The sequence below is a fragment of the Ornithorhynchus anatinus genome, chromosome 3 (assembly GCF_004115215.2).
Source record: "Ornithorhynchus anatinus isolate Pmale09 chromosome 3, mOrnAna1.pri.v4, whole genome shotgun sequence".
NCBI classification, from domain to species: Eukaryota; Metazoa; Chordata; class Mammalia; order Monotremata; family Ornithorhynchidae; genus Ornithorhynchus; species Ornithorhynchus anatinus.
In genome coordinates, this window is record NC_041730.1 from 81,697,638 (window position 1) to 81,722,728 (window position 25,091).

The 25,091-nt window shown below is 45.8% G+C and overlaps 1 protein-coding gene across 6 annotated transcripts in view; it reads right to left on the reverse strand.

The window, feature by feature from the left end:
* Positions 1 to 25,091, reverse strand: part of LDB3 (LIM domain binding 3) — a 143,938-nt gene that overhangs the window by 84,369 nt on the left and 34,478 nt on the right. For all 6 annotated transcript variants that reach the window (XM_039911504.1, XM_039911503.1, XM_029059594.2 and 3 more), the window contains one exon: positions 14,992 to 15,143. In XM_039911504.1, the coding sequence (XP_039767438.1) occupies positions 14,992 to 15,143 (152 nt within the window). The remainder of the gene's footprint in view (positions 1 to 14,991; positions 15,144 to 25,091) is intronic.

Consider the following 25,091-nt stretch of genomic DNA (forward strand, 5'->3'; position numbering starts at 1 on the left):
AAAATTCAGAAATAATACAGGAAAAATGAGTGTTGAAACCCCCCGCAATTTTCTTCAAATGGCTGTTCAGAGAGCAGCATCAAAAAGACACAACAACAGCTTGAGAAAGGAGATGGAGGTGAGAGAGTTGAGAAAGAGATACCGCTAGAATGTTGGCTTGTGGGAAATGGAGAGATCGAGTTGAGGAACAACAGGTAAAAAGAACATTTAGGTAAGGTGGGGTGAGTACGTTGAGAGCCTTTGAGGACAATAGGGAGAAGTTTTTGTTCGATGAGAGACAAAGGAAGCCAGTAGAGGGTCTGAGGAGAGGAGAGATTTGGGCCGAGCAACAGGAGATAGTGAGACCGTTGAGGAGAATGAGACAATAGTTTAGACAGGATAAGACCAGAACTTGAAGTGGGGGGAAGCAATTTGGGAGGAAAGGAAGAAATGGATCCAAGAGATGTTATGTAGGGAAAGCTGGCAGAATTTGGAAGTAGACTGAACATAAGAGTTGAAAGACAGTAAGGAGTCAAGACAGACACTGTTGTGGAGGGCTTGTGGGGCAAGGTGGGCGTTGGTGTTATTGAGATGAGGCAACTGAGGCACAGAGAAGTTCAATGCCTTTTCCAAAGTCACTCAGCAGAGAAGAGGCAGAGTCCAGAGTAGAACCGAGGTCTCCTGACTCCCAGTCTCATGACTCCCCAGTCTCATGATGGTTCCACTAGGCCACACTACTATACACTGTGTGATGCCCCTAGTCCTGGCTTCTGAGTAAAAGGAGTGGGTTTACAATTTGCCAATCCACTTGCAGACCCAAGACTTTCACATCCTCACTCCTTTACTATTTACAACTGTAACTTCTGCATCCTCCTAATCTGATCTCTAGGTCCCTGCCTGCCGGTAAAGAACTCAGCTCTTTAAAGGATGTGAGTGTCTCATTCTACAGCAGTGTATGGGCCAGATGAGACCCAGCAGCTGCTGAAGAGAGGGCACAGAAGCCTCCTGCTTTCAACCAGAGACTGCTACCTTATCCTGAACAGCCATCTCATAATGTCAGGTGAACAGGGATCCAATCACCACTACCCCTGAAAAATAATAGTAATAAAGATGGTATTTATTAAGTTCTTACTATGTGCCAAGCACTGTTCTAAGCTCTGGGGTAGATACAAGGTAATCAGGTTGTCCCACGTGGGGTTCACAGTCTTTATCCCCATTTTATAGATGAGATAACTGAGGCACAGAGAAGTGACTTGCCCAAGATCATACAGCAGGCAACTGGTGGAGCTGGGATTAGAACCCAAGCCATTTGACTCCCAAGCCCGTGCTCTTGCCCCTAAGCCATGCAACATGTCCCACTCATATTGGGATTCTCCAAGCCCTAGACCAAACTTCAGAGGAAGGAGGAAGTAGATGGTCAAGGATTTTGGCCGTCATCTCTAGACTGTAAACTCACTGAGGGCAAGGTATGTGTCTATCAACTCTGCTGTACTGTACTCTTTCATTCAATAGTATTTATTGAGCGCTTACTATGTGCAGAGCACTGTACTAAGCGCTTGAACCCAAGCGCTTAGTACAGCACTCTGTGCAAAGTAAGCACTCAGTAAATACCAGTGATGATGATGATCGCTGAAGAAGCACCAGTGTCATTGGGCATCACCCCGGGTGTCTGAGCAGCCCTACCAAGGAACGTACCACTCACCCTAAATGGGGAGGAAACGTAGAAGAGGTAACCTGAAAAATGTCCTGACTCACCCAAACTAAGCAGCTCACTGGTTCATCTAAGAAAGCCACCAGAACTTCATAAGACTTCGGGACATGCCGAATTGTACTTTCCAAGCGTTTAGTACACTGCTCTGCACACAGTAAGTGCTCAATAAATATGACTGAATGAATGAATGACACCATATGATGATAAGAGACCGGTTCCCAAAGAAGATCAGCATTTATAGTGTGTGTGAATGGGCCAGGGACGAGCCAATATCACAGGGCAAAGGGAAACTGGAGGCAGGAGATCCCACTTACATTGGTGCTCAGCCCATCTTCTTTTGGAGAGCCTCTTCAGAACAGAGACTTCTCATACACGTCCTGCCTCTGATCTGGAACATCTTCCCTCTTCAGATCTGACAATCACCCTCCCCACCTTCAAAGACTTTTTGAAGGCACATCTCTTCCAAGAGGCTTCCCTGATTAAGCCCTCATTTCCTCTCTCCCACTCCCTTCTGCTTAACCCTTGCACCTTTTTAAGGTATTTGTTAGTGCTTACTATTGGTCAAACACTCTTCTTAGTGCTGGGGTAGGTACGGGTGAATTAGGTCAGATACAGTCTTTGTCCTGCATGGACTCACAGTCTAAGCAGGAGGGAGAACAGGTATTTAGTCCCCATTTTACAGTTGAGGAAACTGAAGGACAGAAAAGTGAAGTGACTTGCCCAAGGTCACACAACAAGCATTTGGCAAAGTGATTGGCAGAGCCGGGATTAGAACCCAGGTCCTCTGGCTCCTAGGCTCATGCTCTGCTCCACTAGGCCATGCAGTATCTCATGCACTTGGATTTGCACCCTTTATTCATCCCTCCCTCAGCCCCACTTAGGTTACTATCCATAATTTATTTATATTAATGTCTGTTTCCCCCTCTAGACTGAAAACTCATTGTGGGCAGGGAATGTGTCCACCAACTCTGTTATACTGCGCTCTTCCAAGCACTTAGTATGGTGCTCTGCACACAGTAAGTGCTCAATAAATATAATTAATGATGGATTTGCAATCCATTGATCATTAGTATCAAGCCTTCCAAATATATCTAGAGATATATGAATGCCTGATGTTGTAACATCTGTCAACGAGTCAAAATATTTCACCCCCATCAACAGCTCAGATGCCCCCACAGCGAGAGGCTACAATAAAAATAAATAGTGTCTTGCCAGTTTACAATAGACTCATCACAAGAGGAATTTGACAAACTGATTATAATGGGAGATTACAGTGTTCAAGTTGGTAGCAAAACCCAAATGTAGGAAACCCATGGGATTGGCAAACTAAGCAACAATGATCTACTTTTCCTTGTGAATGCACACAGTAAATGCTCAATAAATATGACTGATTGATTCACTGATTGATTGAATGGGCCAAACACTATCTCATAATCTCCAACACCAACAGCTGATAAGAAATATATTTATTTCTGCCACAATGCATATTCTCATTCCAGATTTTGGCTAGCACACTGGTATGGAACTGGGAATGCTCATCTGAAAACATGAGTCTGGATAAAGTGTGACATGACAGTGGAAAAAAACAGTTTGGGTGCAAATGCCCAGTGTTGATCCCTGCTCAAGTTTTCCTTAACAAGATGGCAACCTCCTTGTTATAGGAAAACTGAATATGAAATGAGAATGTTCTGGATGCCACCATGACCTTTATAAACAGTAGTATCTCAGGGCTAAATCCTAGTGTGACAGAAGGATGTGAAGAATGTTCAGATCATGACAGCCACACATGGGCTAGACCACTCTATAAGTCCTTGACAAGATCTGGTGGAAAGGCACAGGCTTGGGAAATCAGGGCACTTGTGTTTTAATCCGGGTCCGCCATTTGCAGGCTGTATGACCTTGGGCAAGTCACTTAACTTCTCTGTGCCTCAGTTTTCTGTAAAATGGGGACTTAATACCTGTTCTCTCTAGACTGCAAGCACCTCGTGAGAAGGGAACAGGTCTAACTAATATAACTGTTACACTGCACTCCCAAGCGCTTAGTATACAGTGCTCTGCACACAATAATTTCTCAATTAATATGATCGATTGACTTCTTAAACATGGGACAGGTACTGTGTCCAACCTGATTATCTTGTATTTATCCTGGTGTTTAGTATAGTGCTTGGGAGATAAGTGCTTAACAAATACCAAAATTATTTTATTATTATTATTTAGAATAATCATCATCATCTGATCAACTTAAAAAGTTCTCTGCAATTACAGCTTTTTACATCAAAAAGTGGCCCCCAAACCATAAAGATGACCATTTATTCATTCAATTGCATTTATTGAGTGCTTACTGTGTGCAAAGCACTGTAATAAGTTCTTGTGAGAGTACAATGCCCATAACAAGCTCACAGTCTAGATAGGAGCTCACAGCCTAGACTAAATGTTAGGCTCTTAAAAATCAAAGACATCCACAAGAAGCTTAGTAGCTTAGAAGCTTATGCACTCAGTACAGTGCTCTGCACACAGTAAGCACTCAATAAATACCATTGATTGATTAAGCTCCACAACAGCAGTACAGCAGCACTAGTGGAACGTGGAACCATGATTGTAATCTACAGCGTAAACAGCAAATGGGACATGGCACTGTCTCCCAGGCAGCCATTAAGACATTGGATAAGATTGACTCACTAAAAACGAGTCAGAGATCCAAAGACCTCTTTCAGCAAAACAGATCATGCATCAACAAGATTAATACTTGGAGTTCCCGACAAAAGAAAGAAGGTTACAGAGACTTAAGCCATGACATGCAAATCAAGTTAAAGGGATAGGTGTAATGATCGGTGAGATGCCAGACCTGGCTGGTTGTGTCAGAGCTGGGACCACTGCCAATATGGCAAAGTAGAGCCACTTCTCTTCAGTGTATTCTATGCAGACATGTTGGAAGTTGCAATGGAATATGCTCCCAAATCCTTGGGAAACTCTTCTGACTTGGCAGTCCAGGAATATCATTTAAAATCCTATAGACAGCCATTCAAGAGTTGTTAAATGCAACTTACAGATTCAAAAGTTTTATACATACTTTGCAATCGGCTGCAATCCTGCAGTCCTATTTTCTTGTTGCCCTCTGACACCCAGAGGGAATATGACTGGCAGGAAAAACGAGTGTGAGTGGTGCTGCGTAAATTATTATCTTTGTAATCAAATTCTCCACACAGGTTAGCAGTCCCGAAGTCTAACAACCAAATCTCATTCATTGATTCCCAATGGAAGACTCCCTCTTCATATGGGTAGGACTGTGCCCAAGAAAACACAGAGCCAAGAAGGCATGCAAATTATTATAAACAGCTTTGCAGATTCAGCTCATTACTACAATTTGATGTAAAGTCTGAAGAAAATCAAGGTATGTTGACCTGTACCAGGCAAACCCTCTTCATACCAAATATCTTCTTTAGCTAAATGGAAATGAGTCATTGCAGAATTCTATTATCTATCCTATATTGCAATGACAGTCAAGCAAGAAAATCAAATGAAGGGAGACTATTAGAGTGTGACTGTAGTGAAGCATCAGGCTTCAGACTCAACTGAAGGTTTACGGAGCTTCTGACCAACCCTCCTCTTGATGTGAGGCCAACCTCTCAAAGATTCTGTCACCAACTCCCTAAACAGCTCCATTAGCATCATTTTCGCGCCAGACTCAATATCAAGTGACAAGACAGGATCATGAACAACAAAATCCTGGTAAAAAGTCAGTCTGTTAGCATTGAAGCCGTGCTCATTGCAACCCAGCTTCATGGGGCTGGGGGATGTGAGGAGAATGGAAGACAAAAGGATTCCAAAACAGCTCTCTTATAGACAGCTGAAATTCGACAGCTGAATGCAAGGATGACAGAGGAAACCATTTAGTTATGCAGTAAGTAAAGCCTCGGACTGTGTGTCATCTTCGCTGTTGTTATGAAAGGAGTGGTGTAAACTCACTGTGGGCAGGGAATATGTCTACCAACTCTAATATATTGTACTCTTCCAAGCACTTGATACAGTCCTCTAAATACACTAAGCGCTCAATAAATACAATTGATTGAGCAGAAGGTTCAAAAACAAAAATGACTGCAAAAGCTTAAAGATATTTTGGATTTCTCTGGAATGTTGCATCTGAGAAGCCAGAAACCACATTCCTGAAGGTTTGTACTGGATCAGATCAGCCTCAGACATCCCAATTTTTCTGGGTTGATGAGCAGATCTAACAAACTCAGAATGTCCCCCCACTCCTCCCACATCTCTAACCAAAACACACTGAATTGCTGAACTTCAACTTTTTATATGACCCCGCTTTCCAGACTAAATCCTTCCAAAGTGGATGTGGACCATTTTAGTGAATCCATGGATTTCGTGTCCTATCAACAGCATCCTGAGCAAGGAACAGGCCTCAGCAAATTCTGTCCTGCTCTCCCTTAGCCAAGGTGCCTCCTCCCATTCCACAGGGAAATGTGAATGGATCCATGATAGCTCCTCCCACCCCCAGACTCGATACCAGGGACCCTGAAGGCTTGGGGTCCAGCAGAGAGCTCTGGCCCAGAGGGCTAGTCAGAGAGACAGGCTGATGCTCTGAGGGATCCACAGGCTATCCATCTCGGTTTTAGCCGAGAGACCTTCGGAACCCTCTCCCCTGGGACAGTTCTATGCAGTTAGCTGGGCCTGGAGCAGGGGTGAGATGGGGGGGCAGTTGCTATGTCAGTGTTGAGGACCTGATTTCATCTACCTCCTCATTCCACATCTCATGGTTAAGGTGTGATTAAATTCTAGCCCATCCATTTCCTGGATTGTCTGGTTTGATTTTGAAGTGCCTTAAGGGACTGTTGGCAGCAATCAATCAATCAATCTATCCATCAGTGGTATTTATTGTGCTCTCACTGTATGCAGAGCGTTATATATTAAGTTCTTGGGAGAGTATGGTTTTACAGAGTTGGTAACAGTGTTATGTGGTCTGAAGGACCCAGTCATGTTCCCTCCAGACTTTCAGACTTTCACTTTTCTATCTCCCCCATAATAATAATAATAACTGTGGTATTTGTTAAATGCTTAATATGTGCCAGGCACTGTACTAAGCACTAGGATGGATACAAGCAAATCAGGTTGGCCACAATCCCTGTCCCACATGGAGCTCACGCTCTTAATCCCCATTATAAAGTTGAGGTAACTGAGGCCCAGTGAAGTTAAGTGACTTGCCCAGGGTCACACAGCAGATAAACGACAGAGCCAGGATTAGAACCCAGGTCCTTCTGACTCCCAGGCCCTTACTCTATCCACTAGGCGAAGCTCTAGAATGTAAGCTTCTGGTGGACAGGGAACGTGTCTACCAACTCTGTTATATTGTAGTCTCTCAAGCATTTAGTATAGTGCTGTGCACACAGTAATTGTTCAGTAAATACGATTGATTGGCTGACAGAATCTTTGGAGTCCATCTGAACTACTAAAATGCGTTATGAGTTATTGATCATCATCTCTCCTGGGCAATGAAGGGTGAGACTCCAGATTTTCCCAGAGATTTCCCAAGTTTGGCACTCAATCATCAGGCAATTTTGGTGCCCTTTTGCAAACTCTTCTGCAGCCACCTGTGCAGAGGTGAAGGATCCACAGAGAGGACCACCCGGTTGCCTGGAATACTCTTCCAAGATGATGAAAACTTCTGCGTCCTTTTGGGACCTCTGGTGGTTCTCTGGGTTTCAAATCTGCTCCTCAGATACGAAGAGATGGCCCAGACTGGGAGTGACAACATCAGCCTCTTGTAAAATGTAAAAGTCATACCTAATTAGGAACCCATGCCTGACATGGAAATATTGGCATGGGAAAGTTGTGGACTCAGGTCTCCCCTTGCTGAATGACCTTAGTCAAGTCACCAGAACTTCTCAGGGCCTCTCTTATTCCACTGGCAATATGGTATCACTTTCTCACCTTAATTAGGAATTATGAGTTGAAATGAAGACAGAAAGGACTTTGAGATTTTCCAAGGAATATCAGAGAAGTATTCTTTTTTCCAGTTTAAGAAAACACTGCCATGCCCTCATGCAGAAGTTCAAATGTCGGGCAGCTGACCAGGAACAACTGACAGGTGGAAAGAATGTTGCTTTTCCTTCAGAGAGGCTTGGCTGATAACCTAGGGCATGGGGCTAGTTGCTTAAAAAAACTTGCCAGATTGGTACTTTCACTCCTTTTCTGCATGGCTGAGCTGAAGTGTTTGGGTCTGTTTGAGGAGGATCCCAGGAAGGCTTTTTTCAGGATGCAGCTCTGGGGGAAATGCCCTGGAGCTGGTGGCAGGGATTCAGAGAAGCCTGGTCAAAGTAGGCCATTGTTTAGGAAAAAACAGCATCAGTTCAGCTCCTCCCTCCTCCTTCCACCAGGATGGGTCTTGGAGACCTTTTCTAAGTCACGAGTGATAAAGCAACCAGATACCACTCTGCATGGGTGTTTCTTGGACCTCAGCAGAGAGGGCTGAGCTCTGCTCCTTAGCCAAGTCCCTACAGGGAAAGCTTTGCTGAGAAAGGGTCAACCATCCATTCCTTCCCTCCCCGGCACTCCTCCAGCCCTGGACTTTACTATTTCTGGTGAGACCCACCAATGCACTGCTGTTAGGGTGACTGAGTAAGGCACTTGTTTAAGGTTGAGGATCTGGTGTCTAAAATTCCAGTCCAGATTTGCAGAAAATAGGCCCACTGTATATAACTAGGCTTGGCAGCAGTCACAAATATTTATGAGGCCATCAGGAGCAAGGCCTACGTGCCAGTGGGGGCTGAGCAGAGCCTTTGGGCACCACGTAGGGGCTGCCACCCACCCAACATTCGATGATGGTTCAAGTCATTTCCACAGTGGGGATCTTGGCCCATCTGGGCAGAAGGCCACGCCACCCAATCCCTTTCCCCCCAACCCCTAGACTGTAAGCTCATTGTGGGAAAGGGCATGTGTCTGTTTATTGTTGTATTCTCCCAAGCGCTTAGTACAGTATCTCCACATAGTGAATGCTCAATAAATACGATTGACTGACTGATAGTTTCTGGACTGTTTGTCCAGCCTCTACGGCAGTGGGCTGAGGAGATCCACACCTTGGTCGTAGTTCTAGGGCAGGACTAAGGGAGATCGGCTCTGATTCTGCCCTCTCCTCTCTGGCTGGTTTCGATCTTCTTCCCTTTCTCTTCACCTCCTCTCCTCATGGCAGCGTGCCTGCTAGCTGCTTTTTAATGGGCTCAGAGAGGCTGTTCTCTGCCTGACTGAGGTACAGAACTACAGCGAATCCAATTTCCTCATCCTCTGAGCAGCCTGAGGTTCAGGGCACTAAAGAAGGATGGTAAAAAAGTGTCCATGACTGAATGAGTGTGTGTACATGCCTCTGTGGGTGTGTGTATAAATATCTCCCCTCATCACCACAGGCATTTCTTAAATATTTATTTTATGACAAGCTCTGGAAAAACTACAAAAAAGAGAAATTTGGAACATCACCTCAGAGCATTTCAGTGCTTCTTTAAAACACTGGAAGTCTTCAGTTTCCCCCTCATCGGTGACTGGAATGGAACTCAGTGAAGCCCAGAATATGTTGAAAGACCTTCCACTCCTCCTCTTGTCAGAACAGCAAACTGACAGGGCACTTAGGAGGAGACACCTGCATAGAGACTCTCTTGCACCCGCTCATTACTTATAACCCCCAAAACATCCTGCTTAACTGATCCGATGTGCAACTTTGCTGTTGGTACCCGCCACTAGGGAGGAGTAAATTTTGGATATTTTGGGAATGAGACCGTACAGCTGGGGAGGAGTGGGGAGGCGGTCTATAAAACCCTGCTCAGATCCTTGTCCCTTTGAGAGTCAGAGTTCAGTGGGTGTTTTTAGGTGGCTTCCCTGTCCGCCTTGCTGTCCACCTAATGAATCAATCAGTGGTATTTATTGAGTGCTTACTCTGCTCAGACCACAGTGCTAGATGCTTAGGAGAGTATAATAGAGTAAGGAGTCATAATTCCTGCCCCCAAGGAGTTTAAACCCTAGCTGGGGAGTCAAATATTAAAATAAATAACAGGAAGGGGAAGAAACTGAGCATAAAGCTATGTACCCTCGGGGCACAGCAGTGTGGGTCCAAAGTTGGGGCAGGAGAGGGCAGAAGAGGACAGAGATGGGAAGGGAGAGGAGAAAAAATGGAGAGGAACAGGGCAGCTTCAGTTTGAGGCCTAAAACAGTCCTGACTGTGGCGTCTTCCTGTCTTCTAGGCCCTGGGAGGCAGCGCTGGTGACTGCTACCAAGTTTCACAGCAGAGCTTATCATAATAATAATGATAATAGTAATAATGATATTTGTTAAGCACTTACAATATTCCAAGCACTACACTAAGCACTGGAGTAGAGATAAGGTAATCATTTGGACACAATCCCTGTCTCACATAGGGCCCACATTCTAAGTGGAAGACTGAATCCCCATTTTACAGATGAGGAAACTGAGGCCCAGAGAGGTTAAGTGACTTGCCCGAAGCCACAGAACAGTCAGGTGGCCAAGGAAGAATTAGAACCCAGATCCCCTGACTCCCAGGCCAGTGCTCTTTCCACTAGGCCACGCTGCTTCTCACCTGATCTGCACCCATATAGAAACACTAATGACCAGGTCTGACTCTCACCTCTCCATTGGGTGCCCACAGATCATCAGTGCAGGCAAAGTGTGATTATGTAGATCTGTACTAAGGAGGTGCTAGGAAATGGAGCCTGGTCTTTCTCTGAAGGGTCTCTGTGGGACAGGACCAGGATGGGGGTGAGTGGGGGAGATGTGACGAGGGTCAGAGTGAGTGGGTGAAACAGGAAGAACAGAGGATCCTGCACCCATGAGCAAAAGCTTATGAAGTGGTTCCCAGTCACAGCATTTCAATAGAGGGTGCTGGGCCCCATAGCAGATTTATGCCTCCGTTTGTTTAGATCTTGGGAACTTTTTTGTCTTAGTTCCCCATTAGTGACCCTGATGGGTCAGCGTCTTAGGTGCAGCAAGATCTGTGACTCTGAGGCGAGCCAAGACCTCAGCTTGCAGGGATTTCCATTCCATGAGCCAATGGAAACTTGCCAGGCCCCTGTGACCCTCCTCTTGCAGGTCCGGACAATTATGGTCAGGGAAAATGGAAACGCAGCCTCTGATGTCGCTCTGGAAGCCGGGGGCTGGACCCTGGGCCTGTGCCTGGAGGGATCACCAGAGACAGGTGCGGAGAGACGGGAATCTGGTCGGGGGGGCGTGAGGCCAGGGGAGGGGGGGAGTCTGGCTTGTTGCCCTGTCCATCCAGGAGTGACGCAGAAGGGGCTGGGTGCTCAGTGGCGCCAGAGGGCTTCCCCAGTCTGAAATTCATTTTAATGTCTATCTCCCCTTTAGACTGTAAGCTCTTTGACAGCAGTATTGTCTACTAATTCTATTGCATTGTACTCTCCCAAGCACGTAGTATAGGGCTCTGCACACTGTAAGCACTCAATAAATACCATTGACTGATTGACCCTGGGCAAGCTGTGGTCAGGCATTCCCTCTGCCCATTTGACCGCACTCCGGAAGGATGGCAAAGGGCTCAGTGCCACAGGCTTAATCCCATTTAATTCCTGGCTATGGATGTCGGGTGGCCAGTGATAGCATTCAGAAAATCAAGACCCTAAACTCGTGGGATGTCACATTGTGTTTTGCCAGCATACGGCATAACATGACGACATCATACGGATGCCATTTTAGCAGAAGCGCACCTGATCGTGCCTGAAGCTCAAACGTTTCTCCGGGTATCATTGCATTCCCCTCCCAAGTCCCTCTGAACACAGGGGCCACTTCCAGGCCATGGAACTCGGTGGCAAGAGTTGTGACTCAGGGAGTTGAGGCACCGAAAATATAAATACTGGATATTAAATTGTGCGGTCTCTAGCTTACAGTCTCTAGTCTGTAAGCCCGTCTCTAGACTGTAAACTTGTGGGCAGGGAATGTCACTGTTCATTGTTGTATGGTACTTTCCCAAGCCCTTAATACACGCAGTAGAGCTCAATAAATACAATTGAATGAATGAATGAATGGTCCTTAATCTGTACCAGACAGGAGAAAAGCAAGCCAAAAACTGGATTTTCTGATATAAAATCTGATGGGTAGCCCCACTGCTGGTGGATACTAGTAGCTCACAAGAACTAAGATCATTAGAAAAAGTCACTAGTTTCCTAAAATGAATCTGCACATCAGCAAACACTGGTCAACAACCTAAAATCCTGAATGGGCCAGATGTCTGGGCCCAGTCCCCCCCAGTCCATCCCGCTGGTCCCAGAACCAACTCTGGCCTCCAGTATTCCAGGCTTCCAGCATCAGGCCAAGCCATAAAAAGATTCAGGCTCCCCCTGGGTGCAGGACTGGACATGTGCGGTAGTCCTAGCAGCAGTCCCAACAACTGTTTTGGGGTGGAAGTACAATAGCAATGACAATTTTAGTCTGTAACTAGGCATGGGGAGGGAAGCTCAAGTCCATGGAAGTCCCCTGGATCCAAGACCTGTGGGATATATGAGCTGGGTTCAACCCTCATGTGGCTTTGTACAGCCAATCTGTGGGGTGGTCTTTCTTACCAGTGTTTACACCACAAACAAGATAGTGTAAAACCCACTTAGTTTCCTCAGGAGTCTGACTGCTTTAAAGGCATTGCATTAATCCTCACAATTAGATAGCTTCACTTAGATTGCAAGTCTCCTAAGGGCAGGGATTTTACCTATTTTGTACCAAAGATCTTAAGCACCCAAAATAAGGCCTAGTAGTAATAATAATAATTGCGGTATTTGTGAAGTTCTTACTATATGCAAAGCACTGCATCTACTGGGGTAGATACAAGATAAGCAGGCCCCACATGAGACTCACAGTCTAAGCAACAGGGAGAACAGGTACTGAGTCCCCATGTTGCAGATGAGAGAACTGAGACACAGAGAATTTAAGTGACTTGCCTGAGGTCACACAGCAGACAAGTGCTGGAGCAGAGATTAGAATTCAGGTCCTCTGACTCCCAGGCGTCTGCTCTTTACACTACACTACGCTGCTTCCTCTGGGTAGGAACTTTGGGTAATCAATAGCTAGAATCCAAGGATCCCAGAGCTGACAGAGACCTCAAGAGGCCATCTGGTCCACCCACTGCCTTCAGGCCTGAGAATGAAAAAGTTATCCAGGACAGCTGGGTGTCTATTCTGTCCTTAGAGATCATTAGGGAGACCCTTCACCATCCACTGGACACTTACTAGGATGATGAACTGTCCCCACGGCTACAACATTCTAGCCAATCAAAACCTCTCCTGCTTAAATTCCATTGGAGAATAATCAGTCAGTGTCTTCTCCATGAAAACCCTTTATAGGAAAAAAATCTTGTGTCCAACCTGATTACCTTGTATCTACCTCAGTGCTTAGAACAGTGCTTGGCACATAGTAAGCCCTTAACAAATACCATAATTAATTAATTAACCTATTTAGCCTTCTCTTCTCCAGGATAAACAGCCCCAAAGCTAATAACTTTTCTTTAAAAGACCTATTTTTCAATCTGTGAATTATTTTGGCTGCTTTTCCCTAGAGCCTCTCATTTTTACACATCCAAATGCAACGATCAACACAGGATCCTAGACTCTATTAAGGATCTAATAATGCATTAGAAGTCCTCTAGACTGTAAGTTCATTGTGGGTAGGGAATGTGTCTACCAACTCTGTTATAGTGTACTGTCCCAAGTGCTTAGTACAGTGCTCTGTACACAGTAAGCACTCAATACATGCCACTGATTGATTGATTCTCAACTCCGTGTCCTGTTCCAGCCAATATCTCTCAGGGTAATGTGAGCTTTTAATTATAATGCTGACTCATTCAGCTATGATCCACTATGACCTCCCAGGTCTTTATTTGTCCTTCTTGGACAAAGCTGATTTTCCCCTATCCTGGACTGCCATTTGTTTTTCGCCCCTCATACCATGACCCTATTGAATTTCATCCTGTTTTTGCACAACCATTTTTTCCAACTGGTCTAATTTTTCCATGTCTTCCCAAGTGTTAGCCGCCGCTAACCAGTTTATTTCCACTTATTCTTTTTTCCTCCACCTTGATCATCAATGAAGATATCAACTAGTATTGATCTCTAGGGTTCACCACTGGTTATTTCCCCACTGAGTCATTGATCCTCTCCTCTACAAGTGACAGCTCTTAGTACTTGATGATGAAAGGCTGCACTTTCCACTTCTCCACGGGATGAAGACACAAGGGATCTATAGCCTCCTTTCTTAGATAGGCCTAGAAAGGGGAGGGACTACCTCAGAGCACTGTGGCCTAGTGGAAAGAGCACGGGCCTGGGAGTGAGAAGACCAAGGTTTTAATTCCAGCTCCACTACTACTACTACTACTAATAATAATAATAATAATAATAATGGTATTTGTTAAGCGCTTACTATGTGCCAAGCACTGTTCTAAGGACTGGGGTAGATACAAGGTTATCAGGTTGTCTCATATGGGGCTCACAGTCTTAAACCCATTTTACAGATGAGGGAAGTGAGGCACAGAGAAGTGAAGTCACTTGCCCAAAGTCATACAGGGGACAAGTGGTAGAGCCAGGATAAGAACCCACGACCTCTGACTTGCAAGCCCGGGCTCTTTCTAGTAAACCACACTGCTTCTCTTCAAGTCTGCCATGTGACCTTGGCCAAGTCACTTCACTTCTCTGTGCCTCAGTTACTTCGTCTGTAAAACGGGGATGTGATCCCCATGTGGGGCATGGACTGTGTCCATCTTGATTATCTTGGATCTACCCCAGGGCTTAGTACAGTGCCTGGCTCATAGTAATCGTTTAACAAATATCACTGAAAAAAAACTCACCTGGGCAATGGACTGAAGCTAAAACCACATCTAGGAGTCCTGATCCAGGACTTGGGTCAGTTTCACTAATTCAGACATGGGTACCAAAACACTCTCCCCTTACTGATGGCCATATAAATTGACACCGTTCAATCAATGCTCTCTATCGTACACTTAATATGTGCAGGGTAGGGTACTAAACATTTTAGATTGTGAACCCCATGAGGACAAGGACCGTGTCTAGTTCCCAGTATATTCTTTCCCAGTGCATAATTTAGTTCTCTACACAGAGTGCTAAATAAATACTATGAATAGGTCTATTACAATAGAGTTGGGAAACAAGATTCCTATTCCTACCCTCAAGGAGTTAGTCAGGGAAAATGACCTCTGTTTTTACCCAAAGGAAGAGGTCTCTATCCTTATCTCTAGGACCATGTTCCCAACTGTCCCTGGGCCCTCAGGCCTCCAAACTTACTTCTGGAGTGTGAGGCTCAGGTTGTAGCTGGCCGACTTGATCTTGTTTTGGGCCTCTAGGTGGGTCATGGTGTCCGTGTTGATGCCATCGATGGCCACCACCAGGTCACCCTGGTTCAGCTGTGACTGGGCCGCCTTGCTGCCGGGAGTGATCTGAGGGGGAAAAAGAAAGAGCGTTAGGAGGTTCTAGGCTGGCCATTTGGGCCAGCATCATGCTGGGGTGGCTTCTGGGAACCAAATCAATCACAGCAGAAGAAGCAATTGTCCATCATTTTTTAACCTGTCAGATAAGCTCCTCAATTCTTCCTATCCTTTGTTCTAGAGATATGTCACTACAGGGCTTCACTCCCGGAACAACTTTCTCTTCACTTTGAGGCTGCCTCAGACTACTCTATCAAGAAATCAGACCTGTGTCCAGGCCTTTGAGCTGGCCTGCATATTTTCTGAATGGTACAGAAGGTGAGAAAGTGATTGCAGGGGCAGCTCAGCCCCTAGGAAACCCTAAATCTCTCTCCATGGATGGCTCATCCCACTCAACCCTGGCGTCAGTGACCAGAACTTCGTTCCAGTCATCAAATCCAACATGAATTCATGAAATTTCCCAACCATAGCCTAGGAATTGAAGTGTGTCCACAAGGCCAGGAACAGCAGAAATTAGCAAAGGTCAGTGGGAAAACTTTGGCCTCTTCCTCACTTTCTCAGCCCTTCCAAGTCCTTTGATTTCACCACCATGAGTCCACACAACCGAGAGGTTTGATCAGGCCTTCTGCTTCATTCCTTATAATGCTCAGCAGAAAGGGCCATCTGTCTCTTAGCAGGAGGCTGGAGACTCACCTCACTGCAGGAAGGCAAACTTAACCCATGAAGTTCTTAGGCACTTCAGGAGATAAACTGAAATCTGTTAACTAGGCTTCAGGGCACGAGGAAAGATATGAGGATGTCAGTAGCCATGGGCAAGAAAGGGGAGAGGGAGAGTATCCCGGAGTCAGAGTCTAATGCATGGGATAGGATGTGCCCCCTGGAAATATTAAGATCATATACCTTAATGAAACCCATGCATGAGAAGAAGTGTGGCCTGATGGAAAGATCATAGGCCTGGGAATCAAAGGACCTGGGTTCTAATCTTGGCCCTGCCACGTGTCTGCTGTGTGATCTAGGGAAAGTCACAACTTCTCTGTGCCTCAGTTATCTCATCAGTAAAATGGGAATTAAGATTATGAGCTTCATGTGGGACTCGGACTGTGGCCAACATGATCAGCTTGTATCTACCGCAGTGCTTAGTACAGTGTCTAAAGCATAGTAAGTTCTGCCATTTGCCTGCTGTGTGACCTTAGGCAATTCACTTAACTTCTCAGTGTCACAGTTTCCTCAACTTTAAAATGGGGATTCTTCCTCAGACATAGACCGTGAGCCCTATGTGGGAAGGGGAATATGTCTGACCTGATTGATTTGTATCTATCCCATTGCTTAGAACACTGCTTGACACATAGTAAATGCTTAACAACAACAACAACAACAAATAAGGCCCCTCATCACACTTCTTTAGGATGTAGAGAACCCAGAGTTAGTCCAGTCTCCAACCATTCAGTGTCCCAATCTGATTCCAATCAGGACTCAAACTGGAGTTTCTCGCTCGCCATCTTTCTTTCTTTCTCTGGGGGAAAAAAAGCTTCAGAAAAAATATGGACTCTTTCCACACCTCTGTGAATGGCAGGAGCCTAGACTCCCTCCCTCACCTCCTCGATCCACCTGCTCCTGTTCATCAAGGCAGGGCTCAGATTCACTGTTTGCTAACAGTGAGCCAAAGGCCCCTTGCCTTAGAGACTGCAGTGTACCCCATCCCCCCTCAGCTTCCTCATCCTTCCTTGTCCAGAACAGCCTGGGTTTGGACCTGGAGAGGGCAGAGGGAAGGTGAGAGGGAGTTCAGAGCTGGCATGGAGGCCCATGCCTACAGGGGAGTATTTAGGAGCATATGGGAATGGGAGAGACCCAAAGGTACTAATTCTATCTGTCCATTCCTGCCAAAACAGCAGTTTGGCCTGAGCATCTCAGTCCAGAATGCAACAGGCACTGATGTGGTTTTGTGGCTGTTAATTCCAATCCTGCCTGGGAAGTGGCATATCTTAGTGGAAAGAGCACTGAACTGGGAATCAGAAGACCTGGGCTCTAATCCCAGCTCCATTTGCCTACTCTGTGACCTTAGGAAAGGCACAACTTCTCAGTGCCTCAGTTTCCTCAACTCTAAAATGGGGATTCTCCCTTTTACATAGACTATGAGCCTCATATAGGACAGGATATATGTGCAATCTGATTGCTCTCCACCTATTCCAGGGCTTAGAACACTTTTGGACACAGAGTAAATGCTTAATACCAAAAACAAAAAAAGAATTAAAATCTAGCTGGGTTCTTCCAGAAGTTCCATCTTCCCAATAACCAGTAGAGTGGACCTCTGTTAAGGCACTCTTGGTCTCGGTCAGTGGAAATTCACTTTCACTGAGCAAGGTGGAGAACTGGAACAACAAGACCATAGCGCCACTCAACTGTGTAGGTCAGATCCAAGTTAACCTGCTTCCCCCATCTTCTCCCTGAAATCCAAAGAAAGTCCTTTGTCCACCTCACACCTGAGCAGGATTAGAACACTCATGTGCAGGTGGTGGAGGTCTGGGTGAGCATCTTTGAGGGAGCACAGCTGGAAACTGGGGGCAGGAAGGGAGAGCAGATAGGCCAGATCAACATGGGGAGAAATCCAGGGCAGAGGATCTGGTGAGAGAGCTAAGGTATCTAGGGAATTTTCCTGTGGTGACCCTTTGTCTGAAAGAAGACACACCCATTGGCATAGGAGTGTTCAGGGCAATGCACGTCTCTGGGGAATGGTTCCTAAGGAAAACAAACAGCAGAGTATTCCCTGGACTGCTCCAAAGCAGGTCTCCCCCAGGGAGAAAATCAGAAATCTCATCTGGACTGGAAACCATCCTAGCAAGAGACGGGCCGGAGGCTGGGAGCCAGGGGTCTGGCTCCTCTTTAATCTTATCTGCTTCTGATTTCTCTGACCCTCAACTGTGAGGACTATTTAGGGCTTGAGCTCTGGGAACGATGACGGCCTGGAAAATCTGGCTTTGTTATGTAAACAAGAGTGGCATCTCAAAGTGGAAACCCTCCGACTGTCGCCCGTCAGGGCCAGCACAGCCCAAATCAGCTCTCCAGGTTGGTCCAGGTTGGTCCGGGTTGGTCCGGGAGAGGGCATTACAGTTCCTCATGGGCAGCCAACGAAAGGACTGTTGGGCAAAGCCTATAAGGGCATGGCTGCTCCAACCAGGTTCCTGTTTTTTGAGGTCCCCTGAAGGAAGGGGCATCACTCTTGCTCCTGGCTTCAGATCCAGGCATGTCTGGCCTCATATGAGAGAGGCTTCAGGATTAGTGGGAGGCTGAGTCATGACCTACACTGAGCTTTTCAGAGTTTGGGCTGAGAATGTGGGCTGGGGAGCGATTATTCAGGCCCTTAGTGCTTCACCTTGTGCTGCTGTTATCAAGGTAGGGGGGAAGCACTCCATCAGTCCCTGGGGCTCTGTGCTGGTTGCTGGGAATGGGGAGGAAGAGGTAAAAGATGAACTATAAAGAAGAACTCAGTCAGGACCCTCTTGTGGAGTTCAAACTGGTTCCTTCTGGGGTTTCATCAACATGAGGACAGGAAGTGTCCCAAGGCAAGGAAAGGAGAGAGGGGCCTCGCCTGAAGTTCTCAGGAATCCACTGTCAGGCCCAAGGAACTTCCTATCACTAAATCAGTAGTATTTATTGAGTATTTACTATGTGCAGAGCACTGTATTAAGCACTTGGGAGAATAAAATACAATAGAGTTAGCAGACATGTTCCCTGCCCACAGCGAGCGTACAGTCTAGAAGAGGAGACAGGTATTAATATAATTTATAATATGTAATTTAAAGATATGTACGTAAGTGCTGTGGGTTTGAGGGTGGGTCGAATATCAAATGCCCAAAGTCACAGATCCCAGGGCAGAGATGACGCAGAAAGGAGAGGGAGCCAGAGAAGAGGGCTTAAGTGGGGAAGGCCTCTGGGTAGAGATGTGATCTTACTAAGTCTATGATATGATAGGTTTCCATTTCAATGTCTTCCTAAACTTCCAATATATCTCCAAGGCTCAGGGCAAGTCTCCCCAGTTTAGAAAAAAAAATCATCCAGCTGGCCAGAGGTCAGCTAATGGTCTTGAAATATGACCAACCCCCACCAGAGAGAGAACTGGGAAACTGAGGGAAGAGAGGGGGAGTATGACTTAATGGAAGGTGCAGGACTAGGAGTTCAAGGAGCTGAGTCCTAAGCCTGGCGTTACCATTTGCCTGCTCTGTGAACTTGGGCAAGTTACTTAGCTTTTCTGTGGCTCCGTTTCTTCATCTGTTAAACAGGGATGAAATACCCATTCTCTCTCCCCTCAGACTGTGAATGCCACCTGGGTCAGGGACTGTGTCTAACCTGATATCTTGTGTCTACCGCAGTGCTTAGTGTGATATGCTTGACACATAGTAAGTGCTTAACAAGTAACATTTTTATTTTTACTATTATTATTACTACTACTAAAAGGGGCAGGTTCTGAGCCTCAAAATTGCCAAGTTCTGAGGAGGAGCCCTAGAGGGCTTTAGTCAGCCAACCTCCTTCCCTCAGGGCCAAGATTCTCCAGCCACCCTCCTCTCCATCTCCAATTCCTGGAGATTTCTTGTGTACACCCAAGAGACGTCTCACGGCTCTAGAAAGATGACTGGGAGGATTAAAAGCTCTAGTTTCTAAGGGATAAAGAGCTCAGAGCCCATCACAGCAGGTTCCTCCAGCTTAGGCCACCCAAAGCCGCCCATTGAATGAGCCAGACACAGTGGACTCCTAACTAGGCTGGAGAATTATTTCTGCAACTCCCAGTTCTGCTGTCACCAGCTCCCAAATCTGATGCCCCATGCTAGTTTTCTATGACAATAGCTCATTGTCTTTGCTGAGATCAGCATGCATGCCTGATTACCACTGTTCACAATGGGCAGAGCAAAAGCAGAAGGAGCAGTAATTTATTAAGCACTTACCATGTGCAGAACACTGTACTAAATGCCAGGAAAAAGTATACAAGTGGGAATAAGACACAGACCCTGTCTCTCAAGGGGCTCAATATCTTAGAGAAGCAGCATGACCTAGTGGCAAGAGCACGGACTTGGGAGTCAGAGGACGTGGGTTCTAATCCCAGCTCTACCACTTGTCTGCTGTGTGACCTTAGGCAAGTCACTTAACTTCTCTGTTATATTAAGATATTCTTGGAAGATCCAGAATTTGCTGAAATTATTCTAAGGGCAGAACAAGCAATTGATGGTGGAGTCTTTCTGGAAAGAATATCTCAAGTGTCAAGTGGAAGTTACTTTGTTAAAGATCCCAAAGGGAAAATTATTGGCGTGTTTAAGCCAAAATCTAAAGAGCCTTAAGGTCACCTGAACCCCAAATGGACCAACTATTTCCATAAAATATTTTCATAAAATGGGAATTATGATTGTGAGCCCCACGTGCAACAACCTGATTACCTTGTATCTACCCCAGCACTTAAAACAGTGCTTAGCACATAGTAAGCGCTTAACAAATACCATAATAATAGTAAAAATTATTACTATGAGGGCCTCACAATCCATGAGGGGCTCACGATGTATGAGGGTTCACAGTCTATGAAGCAGGAAATACAGGTTTTTTTGGAACAGGCTCATCTCAAGAAGAAATATCAATAAAAAACTTCCTCTTCTTCAGTCCTCTTAAGGACAGAAAGAGCAGGCCTCTTTTTAGAGGAAAAGGGAGGCCTTTCCTTCTGCTAGTGTAGAATCTTTGCTGGGGTTGACTACAGCTGCCCAAACCTTCCTCAGAAATTGGGGCTGACTAATTCATCTTCAGTGTCGCATTCACTAAACACCAGGGTGAGGACATTGGACCAGAAGGACACAGGACCTTAGCAGGTAGTGGAGATGAGGGTCAGGGGTCAGACTTGAAAAACCCTAAGCTATCTGCTTCCCAGTAACTCTGTGTGATAAGTAGACAGCTAGGACAGCTTATCATTCATTTATTCATTCAATTATATTAATTGAGCGCTTATTGTGTGCAGAGCACTGTATTAAGCACTTGGAAAGTACAATTCAACAACATAGACAATCCCGGCCCACATTGGGCTCACAGTCTAGAATTGGGGAGATAGACATCAAAACAAGTAAACAGGCATCAATAGCACAGCATTACCAGCTCTGCCACTTGTCAGTTGTGTGACTGTGGGCAAGTCACTTAACTTCTCTGTGCCTCAGTTACCTCATTTGTAAAATGAGGATTAAGACCGTGAGCCTCACGTGGGATAACCTGATTACACTGTAAATCTACCCCAGCACTTAGAACAGTGCTCTGCACATAGTAAGTGCTGGACAAATACCAACGTTATTATTATTATTAATGTCAGGGTCATCAAGATTGGCAGAGCTTGCCATTAAGATTGATAGAGCACTATACTGGGCATATGCAGGACAGTGGTCCCTGCCCCTAAGGAGTTTACTGTCTAGCAGAGATACAATAAATATAGGTTGGAGAATAAACCAGAGTTAAGAGGAAGAGAAGAAATACAACTAACTCTAGGGGAATAAATGTATCCAAAAAAAACCATAGATAAATCCTTGAAGACTGAAGTGGCTGAAAAGAATGGGTGACAGGTAAATTGGTAATCAATCAGGAAAGGCCTCCTGGAATTCATCTCCCTGAAATCATGGGAGCAAGGCTAGAGTGCCCAAAGCAAGGTCCCACGTCTCTGCACTGCCACAGATCCCCCACCGAGGCAGAGTAATCAATCAATCCGTCAGTCAACCAATCTGCATTTCATTGTGTTCTTCAGTCAATCAATGGTACTTGTTGAGTGCTTTCTGCCCCAAAGGACCAGAGAGAGGGAGATAGACAATGAAGTTTCAGTCTAAGGCACTGGCACTGTCCTGAAAGGGCTATGTGGAATCGGGGTGCCACTCCCCTTTGACACCCCTAAAACAGAGAAAATCCCAGGGGCTATGGCTTCGCAGTGGGACATGATGCCAAAGGACCAGTGGCTGCCTACCTCTAAAATAATAATAATAATGATGGACTTTGTTAAGCCCTTATTCATTCAATCGTATTTATTGAGTGCTTACTGTGCATGCCAGGCAGGCAAGCAAATTGGGTTGGACACTGTCCTTTGATCCACTTGGGGCTCACAGTCCCAATCCCCATTTTACAGATGCAATAACTGAGGTACAGAGAAGTTAAGTGACTCACCCAAGGTCACACAGCCAACATGTGGCAGAGCCAGAATTAGAACCCATGACCTTCTTGCTCCCTGGCCTGTGCTCTATTCACTACGCCATGCTGCTCCAGAGAAGCCTCTCCCTTCCTCCCTGGGGCCCCTGCTCCAGAGGAGGGGCCAGGTCCATTGTATCGGTGGGTTCTCCTGCAAGAGGTCTTCCTACTTCACCATCCTGCACCTCCACCCTCTTGGGGTCCTGTGCCAACGCGGGGTCTGTTCCAACCCAACAGTGGCCCCATCACAGCAAGCCTGCCTCTCCATTTCCTCATCTCACCCCTCCCCTTTCCTTACCCTCCTGCACTCCATGTATGAGCAATAGAGGGCTGGCTACTGTATCAGACACTGAAAAGACTTGATTTTCACTAGCTGAGATTTTATGGAAAACTCAGAGCCCAAAGGAAAGAAATCACCCTGCAGAATTGGATGCAGTTGGTCCCTCTTGCATGACCATACACCGGACTGCATCAAGCCCTCCAGGCCTACATTTCCCACTGATGGGGGCCACTCCATCTCCTCCTTTACTCTCTCCATCTAAGGGCCAGCCAATTAATCATTCAATCAATGGTTTTTTTGAACACTTACGGTATGTAGAGCACTACCCTAAGCATTGGGAGAGTACAATACGATAGAGTTAGTAGACATAACCCCTGACCTCAAATACAATCTAGAGAGACAGACATCAAAATAAAATAGAGTTTGGGGAAGCAGCAGTGTAAAGAGGTGCTCCGAGGGTAGGGGTGGGGTATCAAAGTTTAGGGGTACAGACCCAAGTGCATGGGCAACGCAGAAGGGAAGGAGAGTAAGATAGGGAAGTGAGATATTCAATCAGAGAAGGCTTCTTGGAGGAGTTATGATTTTAGTAGGGTTTAGCCCTTCCCCGTCCACACCAGAGGGAACTAGAACTGTACTGCTCTGATCTCTCTCTCCTGGAACACAGGGACCTTGGGGCTGATGGGGAATGGTGTCTCCCAGCTTTGAGCAAGTTTGACAACCATCCAAACTCCCTCCCTCCACCCTCCAGTACTTCCCTGCTCTTGTTCAAGTAGTGGGATGCGGCTTTGACTTAAATCTATAAGCATCACTCTTTCTGGGGAGAGAACAAAGACCCAGACCCCCAGACCCCCTGTCCAAGACAACTGGGAAGTTTCCTGGCAGGGACCCAGGATATACATGGAACTGAATTAGTACCCTCCCCACTAGCTGTGGGAGCCAGCTGCTGGGTTGAGCCCCGGGGACCTTTCCATTTTAACCTCATGACACCTGGGTTAGGCTCTGTATAACCGGAAATCTCTAATTCAGGGGGCATGTGGCTAAAGGGAGAAAAATTGCCCCCAGTCAAATCACTGGCAAGACATCTGCTTCTTTTTAACATGCTTTGCACAATTTATCCCAAGGGGAAAGGGATTTCTGGAAGGGCAGTCTGCATTTGGCTAAGGATTCACCATTGTGTCCATCACTGGAGGGAATACAGAGACTCAGAGAAATATTCCTTTATGCATTATCTTGGCTCCAGGTTGCCTGGAGTTCAAGAATCTCCAGCTAATCTTCAATCCATCAGACACCAGCTTTGCCTAATCCTCTGCCCTAATCCCCATGTTTCAGCTGTCCCCTCCATCCACCTCCACTCCAGACTCACCTGGAGCTTGGACACAGGCATATGAAGCTTGAAGGGTCAAACATACCCTGTCTCACCTGATGGGCTTATGGACACCCCAGGGCTCAGTATAGTCCTTGGCACATAGTAAGCACTTAACAAAAACCGGTTATTATCCTTAAACATGTGGAGAGAAGGAGGGGCATCAACTCTGCCGTGAGGACTCAGAGCCCATCGTGAAGCAGGGGGAGGATGTTGGGTCACACATTTGCCTCTATTCCATTACCCCTCCAGAACTCACTGAATTAATTCAGTCCCATCTTGACTCTCCATCAAGCTTTCTTTGATTCATTTCCCAGCACCTTGACCTATATCATCCGTTTGGCCAACTCAATCCCTTTTTTTTCTTTTAATGGTATTTGTTAAGTGCTTACCAGGGGCCAGGCACTGTACTAAGCACTGGAGTAGATAGAAGATAATCACATTGGACACAATCCATATCCCACATGAGGTTCACAATCTTAATCCTCATTTTACCGATGAGGTAACTGAGCCACAGAGAAGTTGAGTGGCTGGCCCCAAGTCACACAGCAGACAGTGGCAGAATCTTTTATGAACTTATTTTGCCCTCTTTGGTCCTCATGTCTGCTTTATTTATGACTTCTCCATTTGTAAATATTTTTATATTTGTCTCCCCTGTTTGTGTAAACACCTTAAAGGCAGAACCATGCCACTTTGCCACTGTACTTCCCAAGCCCCGACAAAGGGCACTATACCAAATGGGCACTCAATAAATGTCCTATTACTGATATTATTACTACTAATACTATTACTAATGTTCCTAATGCTGCTATTCCTATTGCTATTACTACTAAACCTGGATGAGATGTGTTCATACACCCTTAAGACAAAGAGTTCACACAATCACTAGCAGCTACTCTTTTGTGGGACCCAAGGATTAGAGTTCAGGATTGATAGCTGTGCTTCTGGGCTAGCACCCTGCCTGAGTTCAATCAATCAATGGTATTTATGGAGCACTTACTGTGTGCAGAGCACTGTGTTAAGTGCTTGGGAGAGTACAGTAGAACACAGTGAGCTTAGTTTAAGGGGGAAAATGTCATTAATATAAATAAATGAATTATGGATATGTACTTAAGTGCTGTGGGAATGA